A 25,684-nucleotide genomic window follows, 5' to 3' on the forward strand; every position below is an offset into this window, starting at 1 on the left:
CCTTCCTCAGTTACAACTTTACATTTTTTGCACTGGAAGATGAGTGAAAGGAATAAAGCATTTGTACCGCTTAAGAATTTGATTCGTTTTTATACTGTTTTTATATTGTTTTTATTTAAATTGTATATTTATGCTTTTGGTTGTGGGCACCATGGTGTGCCGGTTGTTAGCCACCCTGAGTCCCTCTGCAGAGGTTGAGATAGGACGGGATACAAATGTCCGAAATAAATAAATAAACAAACAAATTTGTTGCACCGAGAAGGATCTCGTCCCACAATTTGCTAACTTTGTGGCACTCAGGCCAAATGTCTTGTAAAGTACCTCTTTTGTCACATTTCCTCTGGTGCAAGGGAGAAACATCAATGCAATCTCTGCATTGATGTTTGGAGACCATCCACGTACTGATTTTAATGTTCGGTTCTTGTTGCTGGAGGAGATGGAGCAGTACAGTAGACAATAAAGGATTCTTTAGAGCAGGGCATGGGCAACCTTGGGCCCTCCAGGTGTTTTGGACTTCAACTCCCACAATTCCTAACAGCCTCAGGCTCCTTCCTTTTCCCCCTCAGCCGCTTAAGCAAATAAGCTTAAGCGGCTGAGGGGGAAAAGGAAGGAGCCTGAGGCTGTTAGGAATTGTGGGAGTTGAAGCCCAAAACACCTGGAGGGCCCAAGGTTGCCCATGTCTGGTTTAGAGTTATAAGAGGTACGAATGCTTACTTTTGCAGTGTTTCATTTTTGTTTTTATGTTCTATACAGGGCTTTCTGGGGAGGAACAGAAACGCAAGGCTGTTGTTGCAGACAGAGTAAGTTTCCTTTTTCCTTAATGTTATCTTCATTCAGATGGAGAAATAAATTCTTTCCTTCCCAAGATGTTCCTTTTTCCCTTCCAGCAAGAAACTGGAGGATTAAATGGTGTAAAAGCAAAATATATTAATACATTAAGGATCAGAACTGCAGGCAAAAAGAAAGAGAAACCTCAGTAAATGACAGATGAAACTCTATGCGGTTAATAACAAATGAGAAGCAAAAGGAAAAGATGGCAGAAATAGAGTCAGAACCCTGAATGCAAGTGGGACAAGGAAAACGACAATGCAGAAAAATAGAAGATGACAACAACAACAAAAAGAAAGAGCAATAAACCTCTTACACAAGATCTGAGAAATGAAAGGAAAATGTAAATCAAGAATGGGAATGCTACACATTCATATTACATGACCAAGTACTAGTAAATTTAAATAATGCAAACAATATTCTATATATACTCGAGTATAAGCAGAGTTTTTTAGCCCTTCTTTAAGGCTGAAAACGCCCCTCTCGGCTTATATTTGTGTTAAAGTTATTTATTATTTTACTCTGTTATTATTTTTATTACATTTATTATATTACTCTATTTATTATTATTACATTTACATTATTTTACTCTATTACTTTATTACATTTATTATTTTACACTATTATTATTACATTTATTATTTTTCTCTATTATTACTATTATTACATTTATTATTTTACTCGATTATTACATTTATTATTTTTCTCTATTTATTATTACTATTATTACATTTATTATTTTACTCTAATATTATTATTACATTTATTATTTTACTCTATAATTACTGTTACTATTACATTTCCATTATTTTACTCTCTTCATTATTATTAGAAGGATATGTAAGCACATTTACATTGAAGAAGGTTAGAATAATGGTTGAATCAGAGTTGGACAGTCTTATCTTAAATTACAGTTTTATGTAAATACTCAAAAACATTTAACCTCAATTAATGATGCCTCAGTTAATGTAATTTTATTGGTATCTGTTTTTATTTTGAAACTGACCAGTAGCTTCTGCATTTCCCGCCCTCGGCTTATACTCAAGTCAATATGTTTTTCCTTTTTTTGTGGTAAAATTAGGTTGGCTTATACTTGAGTATATATGGTACTGAAGAACCCCATTGATTGGTTTGCTTCCATGGGTGCAACCAATCAATGTTAAAAAATATAGAGAAAAAAATATAAAAGCAAACCTGGTTTTTGCTATCCACCGACACCAATGCTCTTGTGGGCAGGGCAAGAGGTTGCTTGTTAGGATATAATACAGAGAAATTGTATAGTTTCCATTTGGCAAGGGGGTCAGTCATAGTTGCTGATTCCCCCCCCCCCCCCCCCCAATTTTTCAGGTATTTTATCTTCAACACTGTGGCATGCTCTAGTAATGTAAGAGGATCCTGGAGGTGACAGCATTGACAATATCTCTTCAATCTTCCTTGATACGAAGCATAATAGGAATTCTCTAACTGTGTTTCTTTTCTCCCATGCAGATGGTTGAGATTCTTATCCATTATGCTGATAGAATTATGAAGAAATGTCCTGAGCAGGGTAAAATCCAAGTGATGGAGCAATACTTTCAGGTACAGTACAATGATTGGAGTGCTCACTTTTTTCCTTTTTAAAATACAACTGTATCTGTTTACCATTCAGAAATAAAAGTAACATTATTTTGTGCATTTTAAAAAAGACATTCAAGCCCCACGTCAAAATCTGTGATGTTTTACTATTAGGGGAGATTCAGGCAGACACCTTAGGGGACAGATGCCAGGAGCTGTTGGAGATGCTTCTATTTCATTCAATATTCATCTATTTGACAGATAGGGTTTGGGGCATGGAGTGGAATGGAAAAGGAAGGTAGAGCTCATCTAAATTTTTGCCACCTTAGGTTACTAAAAAAATCCATAGAAAGTCCCAGCAGTCTTTCCTATCTTGGGGATAATGTGCAAGGAATAATTTATTAAGATCGCAGTTTTGATGTGAGACTCAAAACTCTTTTGAAGAAACATGCTATAGCCGTAGAGGTTGAGCATCCTTTACTTAAAATACATGGAACGAGAAATATTTTGTATTTGTTAAAGAATTGGCAATACAGGCAGTCCTCAAGTTATGAACAAGATAGATTATATAGATTTGTTCTTAAGTTGAATTTGATTGTAAGTCAGAACAGGTACATTTTTAAGTGTAACTATAACCCTGTATATATACACACACACTTTGGATAGTATAGGGCAGGGTTAACAATCCTATGGTGATTGTTTTGCTGTTTCTGCCCCTGTTTCACCTCACTTTTGGAAGTCCCCGATTAAACTCTTGTGCCAGCAGGACTGCTGACTGATAGATCTGGGGACAGCAGGTTGAGCTCCCTCTGTCAGCTCCAGCTCCCCATCCAGGGACATGAGAGATGCCTCCCACAAGGATGGTAAACATCAAACATCTGGGCGTCCTCTGGGCAACGTCCTTGCAGACGGCCAATTCATTCACACCAGAAGAAACTTGTAGTTTCTCAAGTCGCTCCTGACACAGAGAAAAAAACCCCCTCACTTTCTGTCCCTGTGAAAATTGGATTTTGAAGAAGTTGGCTTATTGTGGAAACAAGGATTGGTGATAACACTTCAGTGAAGACACCTTTTCTCTATAGCAACTCTTTCAGGAGTCAATTTCCCTTCTAAGGAGTAGATTTCTCTCACTTCTTGTTGTCCCACCCTGTTCTTAACTGTGAGTTGTTTGTAAGTCAGATGTTTGTAACTTGGGGACTGCCTGTACTTGCATTTGCATGTACTTACATAATGTTACATCCTGGAGATGGGACTCAAACCTAAACATGGAATTCATTTATGTTTCGTATACATCTCATAAGCATAGCCTGGAAGTATGTTGCTGTTGTTATATCCTTCTTTTATCGCTCAACCAAGACAAAACATTTTTAATGATTTTGAGCATAAAATAAAGTTTGCGTACATTGAACCAGTAGTAAGCAAAGGTGTCACTATCTCGGCCACGCATGTGGACAATTTTGGGTTTGGGTATACTTGGGAATTCTGGAGAAGGGTTGCTCAACCTGTAATAATATATTCAGTTGTATTTGTGAATTATTGGTGATGTGATCCTTTCATTGTGATCCTTGTACAGGATATGGTCCCTGTCATTGTTGATTACTGCCTGCTGCTTCAGCGGATGTAAGTTAAAGCCTACCAATTGAATATGCCATGTATACTGTTGGGTGAATGGGCTTATTAACAGAAGGCCCTCCTAATAAATGTACTGCAGAGTAACTTATTAGCAGCAACAGTAGCCCAAAGTGATAAAAAGAACAAAAACACGCAGACCAATGTTATCTCTTCCTTAGGAGGCTTTTCTTTGTAATAAAATAATGTGATTGCACTATTTACAAGAAATAGGTTTCCATAACACAAATAAACAAATGCATAGTAGCTTTACACGCGGCAGCCTCCACACTGGAGCTTTCTCACAGGAGGCTTCTCTCACACAGAGGTTTACCTCACAGTCCTCAGGACAACACTAGCTTTGGCCCACAAACTCTAACAAGCTTCAGCCTACTCACTCTCCTCAGGATGACGCTAATTTTGGCCAACTGACTTTAATATGCTTCAGCCTACTAATCCTTTCAGTGCTTGGCTCACACTTTTGTAATCAAAAATACTCAGTTAATTTTTAATATTTCTGACATATACCCCTTTGGGGGAACCAGTGCTGGTCCTGCTCTTCTAGGCTGCCCACAGCGGGTGTCTCAGAGGAAAAGTCAGATCTAACAACTGACAGTTATGGAATATATGGCCATAGAGAAACCATGTCCTGTATGATAAATCCTGTATCACATTGATGCATTTGCAAACGACTTAGTTTCCAAAATGGCAAATGACTAAATGAGATCCTGTGAAAGCCACACTGTAGAATTTGAGTCTGAACATAGAAAGTATTGTTCTCTGGTTAGTATATTTAGAAATTAAGAAATCTTAGTTCGTCATTGCAGGTAAAAAAGTGGCTTGAAATTCACGACAACCCATGCTGTAATAAAATTAGTCAATCTTCAATGTGCCATTAGATTCCTCCCTTATCCTTTCCCTTTCTACTTTAGCATTTAATTATGGTTATAGTTAGCTCAATAATTTATTCTGTCTCTGTAACCTATCTGCTAATCACTTCTTGCCTCCCTTCTAGGGACCTATTGTTTAGTCAGATGTATGACAAGATGGCAGAAAACTCTGTGGCAAAGGGTGTCTTCTTGGAGTGCCTCGAACCTTACATTATAAGTGATAAGTTGGTGGGCATGACAGCTCAAATTATGAAGGATTTGCTGCTGCACTTTCAGGATAAGAATTTAATGGCAAACATGGAGGCTTGCATTGTGCATATGGATGTTACCAGTCTAGATATACAGCAGGTAATGAATCTTTTACTACTGGCATTAATTGATTCCTCCTATTTAATTATTATTATTTTATTTCTTACCCGCCTCTCCTTATGGCTTGAGATTTATTATGCATCGTTTTGAGTAGTTTTACCTGTGCTTCCTAGTGCATAAGTGTTCTGAAGCCAAACAAGACTCTTGTATCACCTATAAGCAATTATCTTGCATACATAATTATCTCAATTAATTTCAGTTCTTACTGTAGAATACATTGTGGTTGTCAGAGTGGCCCCGGAGGATCAATGCACCTATGAATAACATATTATTCTGCCACTATTACACTAGCAGAATTCTGTGTTATTCACAGTTACGTCGATCTGTTTGGAATAATCTCCAGACCTGACCTGCCTTGGGAGTAATGCTTGAATGGAGCTTAAGCATATAGAATCTAGTCCTTTGTCCCACCCTGGTCTTTCCACAGATATATAAACCCTTTTTTCCTAGTTCCAACAGACCTCACTACCTCTGAGGATGCTTGCCATAGATGCAGGCGAAACATCAGGAGAGAATGCCTCTCGAACATGGCCATATAGCCCGAAAAAACCTACAACAACCCAGTGATTCCGGCCATGAAAGCCTTCGACAATACAAAATCCAAACTATTTGCTTTGAACTGGATTATATGGCAGTGTAGACTCATATAATCCAGTTCAAAGCAAGTAATGTGGATTATCTGCTTTGATAATCTAGATTATAGTGCAGTGTAGAAGGGTCTTGAGACCTTTTCCGTAGTTCTCCTTCTCTTGTGCTGTGCCATCTGCGAAGCCCCCTCTCCAGCCTAGTTTGCCTGGTTTTGAGCCTCGTGTCCTTCCCATGCTGCTGTAGATGTGAAAATTGGGTTCAGAACCAATTTTCTGTCCCCAGAAGAGACCTTGGGGCCACCAAAGGATGCCAAACACCAAATAATGCAAAGTGGAGGATTTATGTCCTGGCTTCAGTCAATTAACATGCCATCTGAATTCATTTTAGTACTACTGTGCTTGCATTTTGGGCTACTATATCCTTGCTTTTCCCACTTCAATCTTGATGTCCTATATTATATTAACTGATCCTGTTAATTTACTCTGTTTCCATGATTTTTCCTATGCCTTAATACATTGTCATCTACCTTACTAAACCACTTTATCCTTTAACTAGTTCACGTAGTGGCTTTCCTCCCCCACTCCAAAATTAGCCCGCTGTTATAGTTGTTGCTAGCTATTTTTGTTATGTTGTTTTATGCTGTTTTATGCTGTTTTAATTGTTATTGCTTTATTTTAATTGTATTCTGCCTGGGCTTGGGCCCCATGTAAGCCGCCCCGAGTCCCTTCGGGGAGATGGAGGCGGGGGAGAAAAATAAAGTAGTTCTCCTCCTCCTCCTCTTCCTCCTCCTTCCTCTGTAAACAAAACATGTCATTCTTTCTGTTTCTTCGATGACTTGAACATTTTTAATCTGGAAAGAAAGAATATAAATATTTTAGATAAAATAACTATTTTGGACTAAAAATGTCATGTTCTTCTGAAACATCAAAGTGTTAAAGAAACCTCTGTATCAACAAAGGCTTGTAACTAAACATTGTGACATGAGGACACTGAAGCATCCAGTTATGCCTTTTCAAACGCCCCCTCTTAGAAGCAAGATAGATTTAAGGAGTATTTAAAAGGGCTGTTGTTACACTAAACAGGGAGAACATGATGACAGAGACATTTTTGTCAGGTCGGAACTATGCTAGAAACCATACTGAATGTATCAGAATATAGGTTAAAGCAGAGCATAAAACAGATAATGGTCATTACTCCCCCCCCCCCCCCCCCGTTACATAAAAGTAATTTAATTGAACTTATTTTTGCAGTGATGGTGCTAGAACCTTTTTTTTAAAAAGCAGTTTTTAATAATCCTATGATCTGTGCAAAAGGATTAAGTATGGTGTGTTATTGAAGGCTTTCATGGCCGGGATTACTGGGTTCCTGTGAGTTTTCCAGGCTGTATGGCCATGTTCCAGAAGCATTCTCTCCTGCCATGGCAGGCATCCCCAGAGGTTGAGCGGTCTGTTGGAAACTAGGCAAGTAAGGTTTATATATATGTGGAATGTCCAGGATGGGAGAAAGAACTGTTGTCTGCTTGAGGCAAGCATGAATGTTGCATTTGGCCACCTTGATTAGCATGGTGACATTCCACAGATATATAAACCTCACTTGCCTAGTTTCCAAGAGACCTGTCAACCTCTGAGGCTGCCTACCATAGATGTGGGTGAAACGCCAGGAGAGAATGCTTCTGGAACATGGCCATACAGCCTGGAAAACTCACAGCAACCCAGATTAAGTATGATTTACAAAATATCTATTGCTGGATGAAGGAAACCATTTTCAGCTCTGTGTATATCATTCTCAAGTGAATTCTTATAGATCAGTAGAGTATGCAGTCAGGAAACATGATGGTATTCGCCGTCTTTAACAAATGTTTAAGTCCCAAGCTTTCTTTTGTTCTTAGGTTGTCCTCATGTGTTGGGAAAACCATTTGTATGATGCCATGATCTATGTCTACAACAGTGGAATGAATGATTTTATTACTCCAATGGAGGTAAGGAAGTGTGAAGCCGTATGCTAACTATCTTGTATGCCAATCATTACTTTAGAACAGGCGTGGGCAAACTTCGGTCCTCCAGGTGTTTTGGACTTCAACTCCCTCCATTCCTAACAGCCTCATGCCCCTTCCTTTCCCCCCTCAGCCCAATCAATTCCTAATATTTGGCTTGACGCATTTTGTATAGTCTGCCAGAAGTATTATACCTGTTAGCATTCCGATATTACGTGCATAAACTGCCCTTCCTGTTGACATTCATACCAGCATTGACTGCTCCCCCTTTTAAAATATTACACTAATTGACAGGGTGTACAATACCACTTATGTAATATTTTCTTCCTCATTTCTCTTAGTTTTGTATTCCTTATCATCCCTATTGTCTCTACCACTTGTCTCATATCTTGTTTTGTAATTTGTAACTTCATTTTCCATATACATTTCAAGTCCCGTATTGTATACCTGTTGGCCTCTATTAGCATTGTATATATTTTACTGGCCTGTGCCTTATTTCCTTCCACTTTTTCTCTCATTATCTTTTCAGTGCATTCTCTTTTTACCATATTAATATTTTCTTTAGTATTGAAATATGTACAAATTGCTCTTATCTGTAGCCAGTTTTTTTTTTGTCCAAGCCATAAATAGTGGCTTGGAAACCATTTTCTAATGGAATTATTAGATTGCAGAACAGAACGCAAATCACTTTGTAATGTTATCATCAATGCTGAGGATACGTGAGCACCTTATATACGTTTCCCCCCAAAAAAGGCCTTAAGTATGCGAAGTTTTATGATGATACCCCCGAAACATCACATAGTGAACCAGCCTTTTGTTACTCTGTAGAAACCTCAATTTTATTATGGTTTTGTGTTCTTGAAAACTTTTCCTCTTTATTACTAGGACAAAGTAATGAGTCATCTGGACTGAATTCTCTTTATTTGAGCCACTAGATCAAAGCTTCCTCACTTTTAATTAAAATAGAACACATTCACTCTTAATTCTGGTTGCATGATCAAATCTTGTTATGTACCCAAAAGATACAATATCCCATTGAGATTTCTTTCCTCCAAGGAGTAAGAGGCCCTTGGAAAAACTTCAGTCATGGTTGACTTTATTCTTTCTCATCAGCTGCAAATTATTTTAAACTGTGTGGGTACAGCTGCAAGTTACGTCTAGGCTGAGAAATATTGTAAGACTATTAAAAAGATGATATCTGTATGACTCAGCGGAAAGCTGCCACTGTGAGCAGCATAGGCGACAAGGTCAACTTTTAACTTGATATTTAAGACTTGGTTTGAGGGAGAGTCATGTAAAAATAGCAACACACCCATAATGCCAACTACCAGATGATAATTGGATTGACATTTTGTGAGACATAAAAGAAAAGTATTTTCTTTATCAAAGAAGAAAATTATCACTTCTTGTCTTGGTGGAAAATCAGAATGTCTTTTTCATGTGGTGATGTCATTTAAGTAGTCGCTAATTATCCTTTTCATTTAGTTTAGAGATGGGGTGCATATTGCTTTCCAGATATTGTTGGTCCATGGTTCCAATTAGTCCTTAGCCAGCACTGTTGATGGAGAGGGATGATGGGAGTTGAAGTCTAATAGCTTCTAGTATGTAATTTCATGTTTCACCCACACTTTTAATTTTATTACAGAAATTATTCAAAGTCATTGCCCATCCACTCAGTGCTGGAAAGTCCCTCTCAGGTATGGTATACATGCTTTTAATGTAAGCCGCTTTGAGTCTCCTTAGGGAGAGAAAAAGCAAGGCTTAAATAAACATAACAATCATGTTAATAATAATGATAATGATAATAATAATAGGTATTTGATGTACTATTTGTTTAGATGTTTTTCTGTTAGGCAGAGATTTTGAGTACTTTTGGGAAAGGTTATGTAGTCTCTGAAATCTTTCCTAGTTTTTATACGATCTGAAGAGAAACCTAGTTTTTATATTGCTCTATTGGAGTCTCTGGTGGCGTAGTGGGCTAAACCGCTGAGCTGCTGAACTTGCTGACCGAAAGTTCGGCAGTTCAAATCCGGGGAAGAGGATGAGCTCCTGCTGTTAGGCCCAGCGTTTGCCAACCTAGCAGTTTGAAAACATGCAAATGTGAGTTGATTAGTAGATACAGTTTCTGCAGGAAGGTAACAGTGCTACATGCAGTCATTCTAGCCACATGACCTTGGAGGTGTCTATGGACGACGCCAGCTCTTTAGCTTATGGAGATGAGCACCAACCCCCAGAGTCAGACATGACTGGACTTAATGTAAATGGGGAAATCTTTGCCTTTACCTTATATCACCATATACTCACTTTTAATTGACTTGTTCCATCTGAGACCTGGTTCACTCGATGTAATCTTCTCAGTCGAAATGCTTTGCATATATCTAGGATCTAGCTCACATGCAGAGTGATGCTATACTGCTTTTCTCTACCTTACTAATGTTAAGCAAGTAGTTAATTGAAAATCCTGGAAAACCATTGTCAATTCTATTAAAGTAGATGGACCAATGGTCTGCATAGATTCTGTTTCCTAGATTCTGTTTCAAGTAAAATGGAATTGATTGTTTCTCCTTGTTCTCAGATATTTTGTGGAAGACAGGATTGTATCTTTCGGTGTCTAAGCCCTGTGAGCCGATACACTGTGATTTCTGTTTTACAGAGTATCTGCTCCTCACTAAATGGCACAGTACTTAGTAGCACTCTGTATTTAGCATTGCAGCCTCGCTTGAAATGTAGGTATGTTTCATGAATTTAAGTATTCAGGTTTTGAATAAAATCAGTCTGTTAGGTTGGGAACAAGGTGGAATCTAGAGGTTGCCACACCATTATTGTAAGTAAATCTGTCTTCATGCCTAAATGGCATCATTCATAAAAGATGTACAGAAAAATATTGACTTTATAGGAAATCTAACTGTTCATTACACCAGATGATTACAACATATTTACCTTTCTATTTTCTTAGATGAGCAAGTAATTATGGGCAACAAGCTTCTTGTCTATATAAGGTAAGCTACTACACCAGGACTTCCCCAAAAGTCACTTCTAACTAAAAGTGTTCTTTCCCAGACTCTGTAAAATGTCCATCCATCTTAAATGCTACCACTAAATGTGTACAACATACAACCAGAGAAGAAACCCTATATTGTACACTATGTTCAAATAATGGAGTCCTTGACATGGAAATATATTATACATGTGTCAGTATTGCTGCAGAGTTAAGTTGTGAGTCTGTTCTCCAGTGAGGGTTGAGTGGGACAAAGTGTGGGCAGTGTTTTCCTTGTTTGTTCAGTAGCTTCAGCATGAATGTTTTAACTTACACTAGCAGATTAAACTGCTGAGCTGCTGAATTTGCCGAAAGGTTGGCGGTTTGAATCTGGGGAGCGGCCAACTAGAGTACTTCTTGCTTGGAATGCTTGATTTTGAAGGAGAGAAAAATATGGAAATACTTTTCAACTACCTAACCACTGCAGCTCAAATGGTATATGGAGACAGAAAGAAATACCCCAAAGAGAAGATTGGCGAAATAATATACTGGAAATAATGAATGTGGACGAATTAATTTATTGGCTGTTGCCAAATGATGGAATCCCAAAAAAGCACACAAATTGCGATTTGGTAAAAAGCTACTTTAAACAATGAAAAATAGAGATAATTACTTGAAAGGAGTTAACTGAAGATAAAGAAGTACCAAAATAGGGAAGCTACTTTCTTAACAATAGAGTGGAAAAAAGTTAACATAAGTTCTTCAAAGACTAGATGGAAGTCCTTTTATACACATTTCCCCCCTTTTTTTCTCCCCCCCCCCACTCTTTCCCCTTTTTGGCTTTGTACCCTATAGACTGGTGTTTTTGGGGTTTTTCTTCTTCTTCTTCTTTCTACTCCAGCTTATTTCCTACTTTTTCTGTCTTCTTTACAATATTCCCCCACTTTCCATGTAACTATATACTCTTTCAATAAAAATTAATTCTAAAAAGAAAAAGTATCTAAGAATCTGGGGAGCAGGCCAACTCAATCAAAACCCGCCCCAAAGAAAAGAAAATTAATCACTGGTGTTAAAATTGAGATGGTTTCTCTTTAAGAGATGGGTTAATTACATTGCTGCTGAATTCTTAACTGTGTCTCCTTCTTGCATGGCCAGCCAAAAATGATAGGGATTAAGGGTTCAGGTTGTCCTCCTTACTCATCCTAGCAGTTTGTCCACATCTATGTTGCTTACCAACGGAAAATGATTCAGTGTAATCCTGCTCAGGGAGTTGCTGGACAACAGAGTTATTAGCTTCTGTTGTAACGTTGCCATCTAAGTCTGTTCTTATCTGAGAGATTTTATCTGTAAGATTATTGTTAAGGGCATCACAACAAATGTCAGAAGGCGACAAAATTGGATTTGGAGGGAAGGTGCCTGAGTTAGATCCCTCACACTCTTTTATCGCACAACTGAATATGAATTCACAGAGGCAATGAATGCAGAGAAAGCTTTTTCCAGTGCATGTATTGCCACCTTATATGAACAAAGATGTTCTCTATATTGTGCCTTGTCACATGTAAGTCTGGATTTGCACACCAGTTGATGTACTTGCTGTTCCAGCTCTGATGTCTTCTGTTTACCAAGAAACCCAATTAGTAATTGATTGGAAAGGATGCTTGGGAGTAATTGTGTGTCTTGATCCCATCTACTGACAAGGACTTTGGCAGGATCAATCATGATACTGGCCATAAAAGTATCCAAGGATTTTTAAGGGTGGACTACCACCCATGCAGGGACAGATCATACCAGTGATGTTGATACCAACTAGAAAATGATCTGTCCATGATTTCTCAGAGGTATTAATCACCTCCACCCACAGATCCATCTGCTTAGTGCTGAAAGCAATAATACCCAGATGTCATATCCCTGTCATCCCTTACAAGTTCGATCAAGGATGTTTTGTAAAACTGGTAATGAAAGTAGCAGTTCATAAAAATATGGGAGTTGACCCTTCTGTATTTTTAGCACTGTGCACAAAAAGCTGTGCATCACATTGAGTAGAATATGAAGTGACAGGACATGGTTAGTAAGATCCAAATCGTACCAGGCTATTTTTACTCAAAGGTTTAATCTGAGCAGTGTACAAGGTACACTTTTGGGCCTGCAACCAGCAAACTGCTTCTCAGCTTCAAGTCTCAAAGCACTATAAGTGTTAACTTGATCAAATAATTCTGTTTCACTAAATATTTGTGTTTCTTTCTGCTTCCTATGCTAAAATGGTAGGGTTGCAAGTGTCTCCATCTTATACTGAAGCCTTATTTATTTGTGCAATTCTAGTTTGCAAGTACATTGTTTTATCAAAGCTGTGCATGTTTAATTCCATGCAATATAGATAATGGGAACACAATATCTGTATTGGGTTGTTGTAGGTTTTTTCGGCTGTATGGCCATGGTCTAGAGGCATTCTCTCCTGATGTTTCACCTGCATCTATGGCAGCATCCTCAGAGGTAGTGAGGTCAACCTCACTACCTCTGAGGATGCTTGCCATAGATGCAGGTGAAACGTCAGGAGAGAATGCCTCTAGACCACGGCCATACAGCCCAAAAAAACTTACAACAACCCAGTGATTCCGGCCATGAAAGCCTTTGACAATACAATATCTGTATTGTATGGAATACTCCATGTTGATACAAAATCTGTGAATTCCCCTATCCAATTATATATAGTGGGATCGTTAAATGGTGCCCCTTATATAAAATAATAAAACCAAGGTGTGCTTTTTTGGATTTAAAAAATATCTCAAGCTATGGATGGATGAACCCCTGGCTACAGGAGGAAAGCTCACAAATATTCAAAACTGTGAGTATAGAACCCATGAAAGCAGAGGGATGTCTGTACTATATAAAGTGTTCCTTACAATACAATGTCTTAACTTTTATTTCTATTTTTTTACAGTTGCTGTTTAGCAGGCCGAGCTTATCCACTGGGCAATATTTCTGAAGATTTGGTACCTTTGGTTAAAAACCAGGTGGGTTTTTACCAGGGAAAAATGCCTTTTTTAAAAAAAAAAAAAGTGGATCTTGTTTATGCAAGTGTATTTGATGCAGTTGGGGACAAGTCTACATAAAGACCACCAAATACAGCAGTGCCCAAACATGTATCAAGAAACATGAAAGGCACTGCAGAAGAACTCAACCAGAGAAGGTAACCATAGCAGATCATTTGAGGAACCAACTTGGACGCAGCATATTATTTGAGAACACAGAAATGCTGGACCACTCTAACAACTACCATGTCAGACTACGCAAAGAAGTCATTGAAATCCACAAGCATGTAGGCAATTTCAACAGAACTTGCCTAGTTTCCAACAGACTTGACAACCTCTGAGGATGCCTGCCATAGATGTGGGCAAAACGTCAGGAGAGTGTACATCTGGAACATGGTCATACAGCCCAGAAAACTTACAGCAACCCGATGATTCTGGCCATGAAAGCCTTCAACAACACAAGGTGGAAAAATACTTCCAGAAGTATTATTTGCTATGGGTGACCTTTTTAACTTTTTTTTTAAACAGTAACTACTCATGTTGGCCAACAATCACTCAAGATATTGAGTTTGCTTCTGGATTCAAAGTTTGATGTCTGTACAATCACAAGAATCTCTGTAGGATAGGATACAAAAAAGGCAAAAAGCAAGTAGAAGAGATGCAGTAGGGTAGTTTCATCTTCTGTGTCCCATTTGTGTCTTGCTCTTTGTCTACTATTCACAGATATAAAACACATTATTGGTGACAGATGATTCCGTCACGGACACTTCTTTCTCTAAAGCACGTAGCAATAATAGGAATGATGAGTCTCTTGTAATTAGCAGTCGCTTTGCAGATATCTGATAAGAAACTGCTATTGTCTGGGCAAAAGTAGGTTTTTGATAGTCTCCCATAGAGCTTTATAATTTCCCCAGAGCTTTGTCTTCTCTCACTGCCTTTTAATTGTGAAATAGTCATCTTAGGAATTTAATACATTCTTTATCTGGTTTTATTATTATTATTATTATTATTAACTTTATTTGTACCCCGCTAGCATCTCCCGAAGGACTCGATGCGGCTTACACAGGCCGAAGCCTCAAAACACAATACAGTAGAAAACATAACACAACAATAACAAAGCAAATCAAAACAATAAGCAAAATAACGACAATGGCAGTACATCAAGACATTATTAAAACTGGTTCGGCCGGCGCAATGGGGTACAAGGGTTAAAAGTGCTGAAATGGCAGGAGGTACGTAGGATTAAAAGTGCGGTGTGCAGCGACGATTAGTTATGCTAAGGTGCTACTAGGACTTGGGGTGGGGATTCCTAGTCTGAGAAGGTACAACGGAACAGCCAAGTTTTTAAATTCCTTCTGAAAACAGCTAGAGTAGGGGCCTGTCGGAGATCTTTTGGAAGGGCGTTCCAAAGTCGGGGGGCCGCCACAGAGAAGGCCCTGTCCCGTGTCCCCACCAAGCGCGCTTGCGACGTGGGTGGGATCACTAGCAGGGCCTCCCCAGATGACCGGTTTTATTCATTTTGGGTAGCTATACAGGCTAACAGCTATGTTATTTTTTTAAATGCTTATCAAGGATTAACTTAAAATTTTATTTGTATACTGTTCTTAATGTGCATGATCCATTGTAAAAGAATGTAAGAAAAATTAGGTCTTTGATCAACAACAACAGCAACAACATATTCTGCTCTACCTTCCCGAGTGAACTCAGGGTGGATTACAGTCGCCAATTGGCTGAGAAAGGCAGTATACAAATACAGTAAATAAAATACAGAACACATATACAGTAAAGATTCAGTGCCATTATACAATTAACAAAGACAGACAGTACATAAACAGGGGCAAAGGCTTTCCCACCGTTTCCCATTTCTGGCACCTGGAGGTTGTGCTCAACTCCAGCCACGGGGAGGTGCTGTCACTCCATCTTCAATGCCGAGGAGCTTTATTGTCCATAAACATCCTCCCGATCAAATCACCAGCATGTTCTTATAGGCAGCTTTTTATTCCCTCCCCACTAAAAGAGGTACCTATTTATCTACTCACATTACTGTTTTCGATCTGCTAGGTGAGCAGAAGCTGGGGCTGATGGTGGAAGCTCACCCCAACCTGGGCTTGAACTGCCAATCTTTCAATCGGCAGGATTTTTTGCATCTTAGCAATTTAACCCACTGTGCTAAGCCTGGCCCTGAAAGAGTTTCATTTTAAATGTATATACAAGGAGGAACATACAGAAGATCAAAAAGTGATATTTAGGGTGGCATGGAGAGTCAGGAAGTGGGAAGGGGAGAAACATGTATTTGCACACATTTGGGCTTCATTTCATTGAGAGATGAGGAATACAGTAAGACCCTCAAACCAGCAAGCGTCATGTTCCCTGCTAGACTACAGTTACATGAAATTGGATACAGGACTGAACACCATCAAACTATCTCACGTTTGGTTCTAGCATAACATAGACATGCATTGGATGACCTAGAGATTCCTACACAGTTATCCTGGATATCTTAGTATGTGGTCCTTATATTCTACATAATGGACAGAACAAGTCTAAATATTGTTAATATCCACATAATATTGGAGTTTCCCCTCAAGTCTAACATGTTATTTTGCTAGCATTTCACCATCTATTCACTATATTTCTAAACTCCCTGCACTGCATTACATTCTACATACATAGATATATGTATATCCTTTCTCTGTGTCTGAATAAACTGATGTAATGTATAAGAAAAGATTTATTTTGAAAAGTAAACAAGAAGGCAAATACACTGTTTCCCTCTGTTTGAATTCGTTATTTAGGAAACCTGTGGAGATAATCCTTCCCAAATGCCAATGAGCAATAATAAATGTCAATAATTGTGAAAGTGGATGTAAGGAACCCTGGGAAACATTAAACTCTGAAATCCTTTGCCTGCTGCTAGAAATTGAACCTGTATCAGGAAACTAGCTTCAGACATAGTAGATGGTATTTATATGATAGAAAATACTATCGAAAATGTATTTTCTGTTTTTGAAAATGTTTCTCTGAACTGGTGAGCCTTGAATAATTTTCAAGAATCCAGACACTGACTTAGTGATGTGTGTGTTACAATTTCACTGCAGGTTTTTGAATTCCTTATCCGGTTGCATTCAGCCGAAGCACCTGTGGAAGAAGAAGTTTACCCTTACGTCCGCACACTGTTGCACTTTGATACTCGGGAATTCCTTAATGTTCTTGCACTGGTAAGTGGCAACACCATTTCTAAAGAGATACTAGGGAAGACATTGTGTCACCTGTACTATTGAAGTTTGATGAGTCATCTTCTAGCAAACTAAATTCTGAAATTACCAGTATGGAGGAAAGCCAGATATGGAACATGATAATATAAAATTGATTATACAAGGTTGTTTTAAAGGAGCGGAATATAAATGGGACATATAAAGAGAACTTACACATACCACTTGGCTGATCAGTGCCAAAAACCTACACAACGTTTTGATGTTTGGTCCGGTTTTGTGGGCAGAAAGTTCAGATGGCAAAAACTAAAATTTCTTCTGCTGCTCTTCTGCTTAGCTCTTGAAGTTGTTATTAGAAACCCAGGCCAAGAGAGGTATTATCCCGCCCATAAAAAAGGATCCTCAATTAATGAGGGTGGAGGAGAGCCTTCTAGTGAGACAACCAGAGTCAGTCCTACCACAGGAAAAGTGTTAGGCTGTATGCTATATAAATTCACTTCTGACTCTTCGCCGTTTCAGTCCCATTCTACATACATATAGATATTTAGGGCATGTGCAGCTGGCATAAAAAATGTAAACTGTCCTGTTTTTTCATCACCAAGCAAACCTTTCAACCTTCTCAAAATGCTTCACAGAAGAATAATCTTACTACATGAAAAAGATAAAATGAAAAAGGAGAGATGCTTGAAAATTGGGCAAAAGCATCCTCTGGGAGGGAACCTTAAATGTTTCCCTCTTATTTCTGAGTTGATACTGTGTATATCGGTATACAACACATTATATGAATGTGGTATCATTGAAAGAAGCCCACGGTGGTGCAGTGAGTTAAACCACTGAGCTGCTGAACTTGCTGACCAAAAGGTCGCAGGTTCAAATCCGTGGAGCGACATGAGCTCCCGCTGTTACCCTAGCTTCTACCAACCTAGCAGTTCAAAAATATGCAAATGTGAGTAGATCAGTAGGTACTTCTCCGGTGGGAAGGTAACTGTGGTTCATGTAGTCATGCTGGCCACATGACCTTGGAGGTGTCTACGGACAATGCTGGCACTTTGGCTTAGAAATTGAGATGAGCGCCAACCCCCGGAGTCAGACACAACTAGACTTAATGTCAGGGGAAACCTTTATCTTTACTATTATTGAAAATTGAGCCCCCGGTGGTGCAGTGGGTTAAACCCTTGTGCCAGCAGGACTGCTGACAGAAAGGTAGAGGGTTTGAATTTGGGGAGCGGAATGAGCTCCCGTCTGTCAGCTCCAGCTTCTCATGTGGGGACATAAGAGATTTCTCCTACAGGATTATAAAATATCCGGATGTCCCCTGGCAACGTCCTTGCAGATGGCCAATTCTGTCACACCAGAAGTGACTTGCAGTTTCTTTAATTGCTCCTGACATGAAAAAGGAAGAAAGAAAATGAATCAATTCTCAATTTGTCCATTTTTTCTCTAATCTTGATAACTCAGTACTCTCATTTTTCTACTGCACAGTTCTCTCCAGTGGTAATTTTCCCAACCGTTAAAAGCTAAAAAGTATGTTATAATGCTGGAAATCCTCCCTAAAGAAGGTGGATTTGAGACCTCTTGTAGCAAAATCCACCATTGCTAAAATTTAAATGTTCAAACTTGGATCACACCCACTTTTGACTTTCTATATTGTATTTCATACAATCTTATGAGTAAGTTTACATCAGATAATCCTGGCTATCAGACTAGAAAGTGTTGCTGACATTCGGTTCAATATTATGAATATCTTTAATTCCTGCTTGGGAATTGTTTATATGTCAATATGTCCTTTTAGCATGTGATAAGATGAAACAACCATGCAGTTGCTGTCTTTGAAAGCCAGAGGCTGCCCTGACATTATATACAACAACAGAGAACCAGAGAAAGGAATCATCTTTCAATTTCCTCTTGCAATATATTCAAGCAATTTTTTTAAAAACATGTATGTAATAAGCTTAGAATTAGAAATCTGCAAGGTAAAGGGACAAAAGATGTGCCTTCAGGTATTTTCAAATTATTTTGAGGTATAGTCATATTTTATTTCATTACCCTTTGATACTAAACTCTGAGGGGTGGTGCTCATCTCCATTTCTAAGCCAAAGAGCCGTCGTTGTCCGTAGACATCTCCAAGGTCATGTGACCGGCATGACTGCATGGAGTGCCATTACCTTCCTGCCAAGATGGTACCTATTGAGCTACTCACATTTGCATGTTTTCGAACTACTAGGTTGGCAGAAGCTGGGTCTAACAGCGGGAACACACCCTGCTCCCCGGATTCGAACCACCAACCTTTTGGTCAGCAAATTCAGCAGCTCAGCGGTTTAACCCAATGCACCACCAGGGGGCCCAAGAAACCCCTCATATTTCTCCACTTTTACCTTTCATTTCCATTTGGAAATCGGGAGGCTTTCTTGTGTAGAAAAGATAATTGACTCTCTACAGAATTTCCCCCTGCACTCCACTGAAACTGCTGTCACTCAAACCTCTGATGACCACTTTACTACCATATCCAAAATATCATTGGCCTTTCTACATTTGTGGACTTGACTATAGAGGGTTTAATAATTCAACTACTTCATTAAGATGCTCTCTCTGACAATCTCTAGGTTCTCTAGCATCCCTTTATAGTCAACTTCACACTGGAGGACTTAGAAATTCCTAGTTATGTCTTTCCTCACTGTTCGTTTACTCACAGTTTTTCCACTTTTCTGGAGGTCTTGCAGCCTTAACCCCAGTGAACGGGGGCGGGGGGACGGGACTGTATTATACACCTTGATCCCTCTACTGCCTTGAATGTAGCGTAAAACCTCTTCCTGCCTCAATTGTTATAACTTTGTTGGTTTTTAATGACGTTAGTTTTGTGGACACAGTTTCTGTTTGCAAAATAACACAGTTGTGCTTATTCATCTCCATTTCCCACTTTGGGTCTTCTACCCTCCATGTAGTTTTTATAGTCCTTTAAATTGTTTATTTATTTATGTTTATATTATTGTGCTATTTTGCTTTGATTAATTGATAAGTGATTATTGTCTGTGCTATATTATTTATTGTATTTGTCTGTTTTGTTGTAAACTGCCCCAAGTCCCTCCAAGGAGAGGGGGTGGGATATAAATAAAGCTTATTATTATTATTATTATTATTATTATTATTATTATTATTATCCCTCAGGGCTGACTCCCCCAAAAAGCCAGAATTTAGAGCCATTGTTTCAGATCTTATTAATTTGGGCTTGTTTTCTAAGCTACTTAATTGAAGAACCCATTAATGATGTAACAGCAATTTGTTGTTAATTTTTTCCTCGCTAACATCAAGAGTGAAGTGGAATGGGAGCAAAATGGTTGCACGTGAGAGACCAAAGTTTGTGCATATCCTGATTTACTAAGCCAAGGTTTGACCATCTGAGTACAGCTACTCCATTTAATATAGGAAGTGTGTAAACCAAGGCAATTACACATTTTTTTGTATTTCCCATTCTAAAGGGATAAAAGTCTGAAGTATTTCTGTTTCTCCCCAATGATATTCTTTTAAAAAGACATTTGAAGACTTTAAGAATGACAAGCAAGCTGTGGAGTATCAGCAGAGAATTGTGGACATCCTGCTCAAGGTATGTTCCCCTTTTTCTTTCTGGATTGTGCATATGTATTTGTTTAGTGCAGTCAAAGGTTAAGGAGAAACATGCCAAGAGGAAGGCACATCAAGCAAACTCTTGTCTGGACCACCTTCTATCTGAAAATCTATGTTCTTATTGTGAAAGACCATGCGGATGCAGAATAGGTCTCTACTGTCACTTTCAGACCCACTGCTAAGGCTCTACTCTTGGAAGACTATCATACTCGGCTACAAATGATTGCCTATGATGATGCAAACATTTCCTTTTCAAAAATCAGCTTCACAGATGAGAACTAATTAAGCCAACTTATTTTGCTAAATCAAATGTGTGGTGCCAGATAGCTAGACTTTATTTTGGACATTATCCATGTGAAATGTGTGAAGAAGAACGTCTCTCAACATAAAGATTTTTTATTGTGTCAGAAGCTAATTGAGAATATACTGCAACTTGCTTCTGGTGTGAGAAAATTGGCTATCTACAGAGACATTGGGGACGCCTGTATGAGTTACAATCCTGTGGGAGGCTTCTCTCATGTCCCCACATAGGAAGCTGGGGCTGACAGATGGGAGCTCACCCCATCTCACGGATTCAAACCACTGACCTGCGGGTCTTCAGGTGAGCAGTTCAGCTGGCACAAGGGTTTAACCCACTGTGCCACCGCAGCTCCCAACATAAAGATGATAGATAGATGATGGATATAATAAATGGGAGAGTTGGGAACCGAGCTCACTTTTGTGTATGATATTAGATTGCTTCTGAAATAATGGTTTTATCTGCTACAAAGACAGATAAAAAGATTTAGCAGAAAGACAGAAAAATGACTCTTTTAGTAAGTGCTGCCTAGATCTCAGCATACTGAATTAATATGCGTTCTGCAGACATCTGTGTGCAGTTGAAAGACTCTGAGCAAAAGTATTATCTTTCTATGCATAAAAGCTCCTAGTCTTTGTCTTCTGCTAGACAAAGGAAAAAAACAGAGAAACAAGGCAGAATATTTTGTAAGTGAAAGTGTAAAAAAAGAATGGTTTCCCAGTGATTTATTATTATTTAAAACTAGGGTTCATTCCATAACCAGACGGGATAATTGTTCGCAACTTCATAGACTATTGTTTGTGAAGCTTCCATATTCCTTCCAGCTGGCATCTGCTGGATTCTCATCAGTATGCAGGAGACAGTTTGTATTGCCTTTCCCATATACCTTTATATATGCCTTTCCTTTCAGTTAACCTTCAAAGCTTCTCCATAAGTTAAAGGGTCGAGCTTTTGCTCCTTCTCTTTCTGCTTCAGCTCACTTCTAGTTCTTCCTGTCAGATCTCTCTCTTCACTATTTCTAAAATTTTGTCTATTGGCCATGTTCTCATTTATTTAGATCCAGATTCAGTATGGTGCAGATTACTGTAATGAGCAAAAATATAGTTTTCCGTTTTCTGCTTGTTTTGGTTTTGTGTGTGACTTAATTGTGTTGTAATGGTATAGATTTACTTTTAAACAGCTTTATTGTGTTAACATTTTAAAACTTTTAAAAATTCTTTTTAAGTCTCTATGTAAACTTCTCCCATCTTCTCTACACTGCAGAGTAAGTGCCATTGAAATAAATGGATATTAATTCTGAATTGGTAAATATGAAATTGAATTTCTATCATTGGCTATAATCATATTCCAAATGTTGCTTCTCACCATTGTTTATAGATAAGCTCAAACAGTGTTCCCATCCTAAATATCTCGGTGTCACCTTAGATTGAACACTATTTATTTATTTGCGGTATTTGTATATTGTCCTTCTCAACCCCCAAGGGGACTCACTAACATTGAGGAAACACAGAATGAACGCGAAGCACAAAGTAGCTGCATGCAGTAACATTCTGCAGAAACTTACTGGCAGTGCATGGGATGCAGACCCAAAATGAATAAAAACATCAGCCCTGGCCTTGTCTTACTCAACTGCTGAGTATGCCTGCCCTGTCTGGCACAAATCTGCCCACGTGAAGCAGGTGAATATAGCTCTAAATGAAACATGCAGAATAATCACAGGATGTCTCAAACCTACACCTGTTGATAGACTCTATAAGATATTTATTTATTTATTTACAGTATTTATATACCGCTTTTCTCACTCAAAGGGGGACTCAAAGCGGTTTACACATAGATAATGGCAAAAATTCAATGTCTTACATCTACAATAGCAAAACCACACTATAAACATAAAACATATTAAAAACAGTACATCATCAAATATCAAAACAGTTATTAAAACCATAAAACAATCTAATCAGTTGAGTCGCTGTTTCAGTCCTTGTTCCACTAAAAGCTGCATACACCGGGATTGTGGCGCAGCTGGCTGAGTGTCAGCTGCATTAAGATCACTCTGACCAAAAGGTCATGAGTTCGAAGCCAGCCCGGGCTGGAGTGGGTGTCCAGCCATTGTGTAGCCCATTGTCGACCTTTGCAACCCGAAAGACAGTTGCATCTGTCAAGTAGGAAAATAAGGTACCACCTTGTGTGGGAGGCTAAATTTAACTAATTTATGAGGCCATAAAGAAAAAAGACTCGGGGAATGTGGAATGCGGAAGAACTTCATCGGTGTCGTTGTTGGACGATGAAAAGCAGCAGCTCCCCTGGCGGCCAGAAAAAAAGTTAAATAGCCTCGGTGTATTTGTCTGTTAAATGTTATTTGTCAAACTGGCATTGAATGTTTGCCATATATGTGTTAACTGTAATCCGCCCTGAGTCCCCTGCGGGGTGAGAAGGGCGGAATATAAGAACTGTAAATAAATAAATAAATGTAAATAAATAAATCTATTGTCCGAAGGCCTGGTCCCAGAACCATGATTTTAATTTTTTTCTAAAGGTCAGGAGCAAGGGAGCAGATCTTCCTTTGGGAGTTTGTTCCATAGGCAGGGGGCCACAGCTGAGAAGGCCCTGCTCCTTGTCCCTGTCAGCCGCATTTGCGCTGTTGACAGGAGCGAGAGCAGGGCCTCCCCTGATAATCTTAAATTGCGAGATGGGATGTAGGAGCAGATTCGTTTGGACAAGTAAGCTGGGCCCGAACTGTATAGAGCTTTATAGGTCAAACCAGCACTTTGAATTGGTCTCGGAGATGGACCGACAGCCAGTGGAGCTGGCATAATGGGGGTGGTATGCTTCCTATATGCCGCCTCAGTTAGTAATCTGACTGCTGCCCGTTGAACTAAATGAAGTTTCTGAACCATCTTCAAAGGCAGCCCCACGTAGAGCACGTTGCCCCCCCCCCCCCGCCTGCTAATTGTGAGAGAAATAAGGTTGAACACCAAGAAAGCCACCCACTGCATGGCTACCAGCCTCCTCCCAGTAGACACAAATCAAGGAAAAGTTTCATGAGAACCACCACTCCTCTTAATGTCCCCCCAGCAACAACAAGAATATCCCTCTGGGCAGCTAAACCAGGAAATCCCAACTGGAAGGTCCCCCACGAGGCTCTTCCTCCAGGGGCAAACCAAGAATGGGCAACTTGGAAGTCCCTGAACAGACTCCAAAGTGGAGCGGGCAGATCAAAAGACAACCTGGCAAAATAGCACTACTTAGAAGAATCCTTCACTTTGTGAGGCTGTGGAGCAGGACACACAACTCAGCATCTGTATGCTTGCCCACAATGCTCTGCCTCATGCACAGAGGAAGAATTGTTTAAAGCTACAGACAATGCAGTCACAGTTACCCATTTCTGGTCTAAAATTATTTAGCCGCTCTCTCTATTTTATCAGTTTTATACTTGTTTTATTTATGCAATTCTTTTGACACAAAATAAATAAATAACCATGGTTTATGAAGCCATGATTACATGTTCCTTCCTTTTCCTTCGGAAGAGGTAAGGGAAAGACAAGTGAAATATGTACAGTCATGCCACATTTCTATGACTTTATAAGCCATAGTTTGGAAGACATATTCACTCCCTTGTGCTTTTTCTATAACATCCCTGCATCCTCTTTTGTGGCCTCGGATGTGTGAAATTTCCTTTTATTAATTATTTATTTAGTCTTTTCTTTTCTGTATGAGGGGGAAAACAGTCGTCATATTTACATTCATCAGATAGATAACTAGGACAATAGATAATTTTGTTCTTTTCTTTGTTTCCTGTTTACAAGTTAATTATTGTATCTGTTTAATGTTTGTATTTTCACTATCTGCCAGCTAATAGAGTTTTCTCTATCTCTCCATACCTTGCATCTCCTTTTATTCCATCCCTTCTAGCTAATGGGTATTTAGATAGTTGGCATCTTGGGCATTATTTCTTATTTCTGTATAGCACTTCATGTATATTAGATGGTTTTATAAATAATAGATTGTTATTATGCTTCAGAACAATATGTGCAACTAACATTTAGAACATGCTCCCTGCCATCATAAAGTAGCGGTAAACTTTGAATGCTCCCTTGGCATTATTTTCTTAACCGATGGGCTAAGAAAGCATTTGCCAGATGTTTGCAATTTCTTCACCCCTTACAGAGTGAATGAAAACAAAGCATTGATAGTGTTCTCTGCAACTTTTGGCTGTAGTGACTGCTGGTTTGCTTTTGGTGCTGTAGAGCATTGCTTCTTAAACGGTGGGTCCTGACCCCAAATAGGGCCCCCTTAGTTCAATGTTGAAGTCCCAAAAATAGGCAACAATTAAAGTTTTCTGAAATGTTTTCAACATTTACAGGCATCTGTTGTGCAATGTTTACAGCGGACTCTGCAGAAGATGCTTCAACTGTACAGTTGAACTTTGACTTATGAGTGTCCCAACTTATGAGCATTTTGAGTTATAAGCCATAGTTTGGCCCAGGCTTCACTATGACATATGGGCAGCGTTTTGAGTTAAGAGCGTATGCAAGAGGGACTGCTAGCATGACAGTACAGGGCTTTAGGGCTTCAAAGCACCCTCCGTGCCTCATGCCTCCATTCCTTGTGCACTTGTCTGCTTTGGGAGATTGCTGTGTACTTTACTCTTGTCTGCTTTGAGGAACTTTGGGTTAGTTGATTTTGAGTGCTTTTTATTCCTGGTATGTTTGACTTC

General features: G+C 39.0%; 1 protein-coding gene across 3 annotated transcripts in view; it reads left to right on the forward strand.

The window, feature by feature from the left end:
- The window catches only part of VPS8 (VPS8 subunit of CORVET complex), a 130,873-nt gene that overhangs the window by 31,362 nt on the left and 73,827 nt on the right, over nucleotides 1-25,684 (forward strand). For all 3 annotated transcript variants that reach the window (XM_060768051.2, XM_060768050.2, XM_067465910.1), the window contains exons 19-28: nucleotides 754-800; nucleotides 2,317-2,406; nucleotides 3,956-4,002; nucleotides 5,006-5,228; nucleotides 7,726-7,815; nucleotides 9,476-9,527; nucleotides 10,787-10,829; nucleotides 13,746-13,818; nucleotides 16,935-17,054; nucleotides 20,578-20,649. In XM_060768051.2, the coding sequence (XP_060624034.2) occupies nucleotides 754-800; nucleotides 2,317-2,406; nucleotides 3,956-4,002; nucleotides 5,006-5,228; nucleotides 7,726-7,815; nucleotides 9,476-9,527; nucleotides 10,787-10,829; nucleotides 13,746-13,818; nucleotides 16,935-17,054; nucleotides 20,578-20,649 (857 nt within the window). The remainder of the gene's footprint in view (nucleotides 1-753; nucleotides 801-2,316; nucleotides 2,407-3,955; nucleotides 4,003-5,005; nucleotides 5,229-7,725; nucleotides 7,816-9,475; nucleotides 9,528-10,786; nucleotides 10,830-13,745; nucleotides 13,819-16,934; nucleotides 17,055-20,577; nucleotides 20,650-25,684) is intronic.

The sequence above is a fragment of the Anolis sagrei genome, chromosome 3, assembly GCF_037176765.1.
Source record: "Anolis sagrei isolate rAnoSag1 chromosome 3, rAnoSag1.mat, whole genome shotgun sequence".
Classification (NCBI taxonomy): Eukaryota; Metazoa; Chordata; class Lepidosauria; order Squamata; family Dactyloidae; genus Anolis; species Anolis sagrei.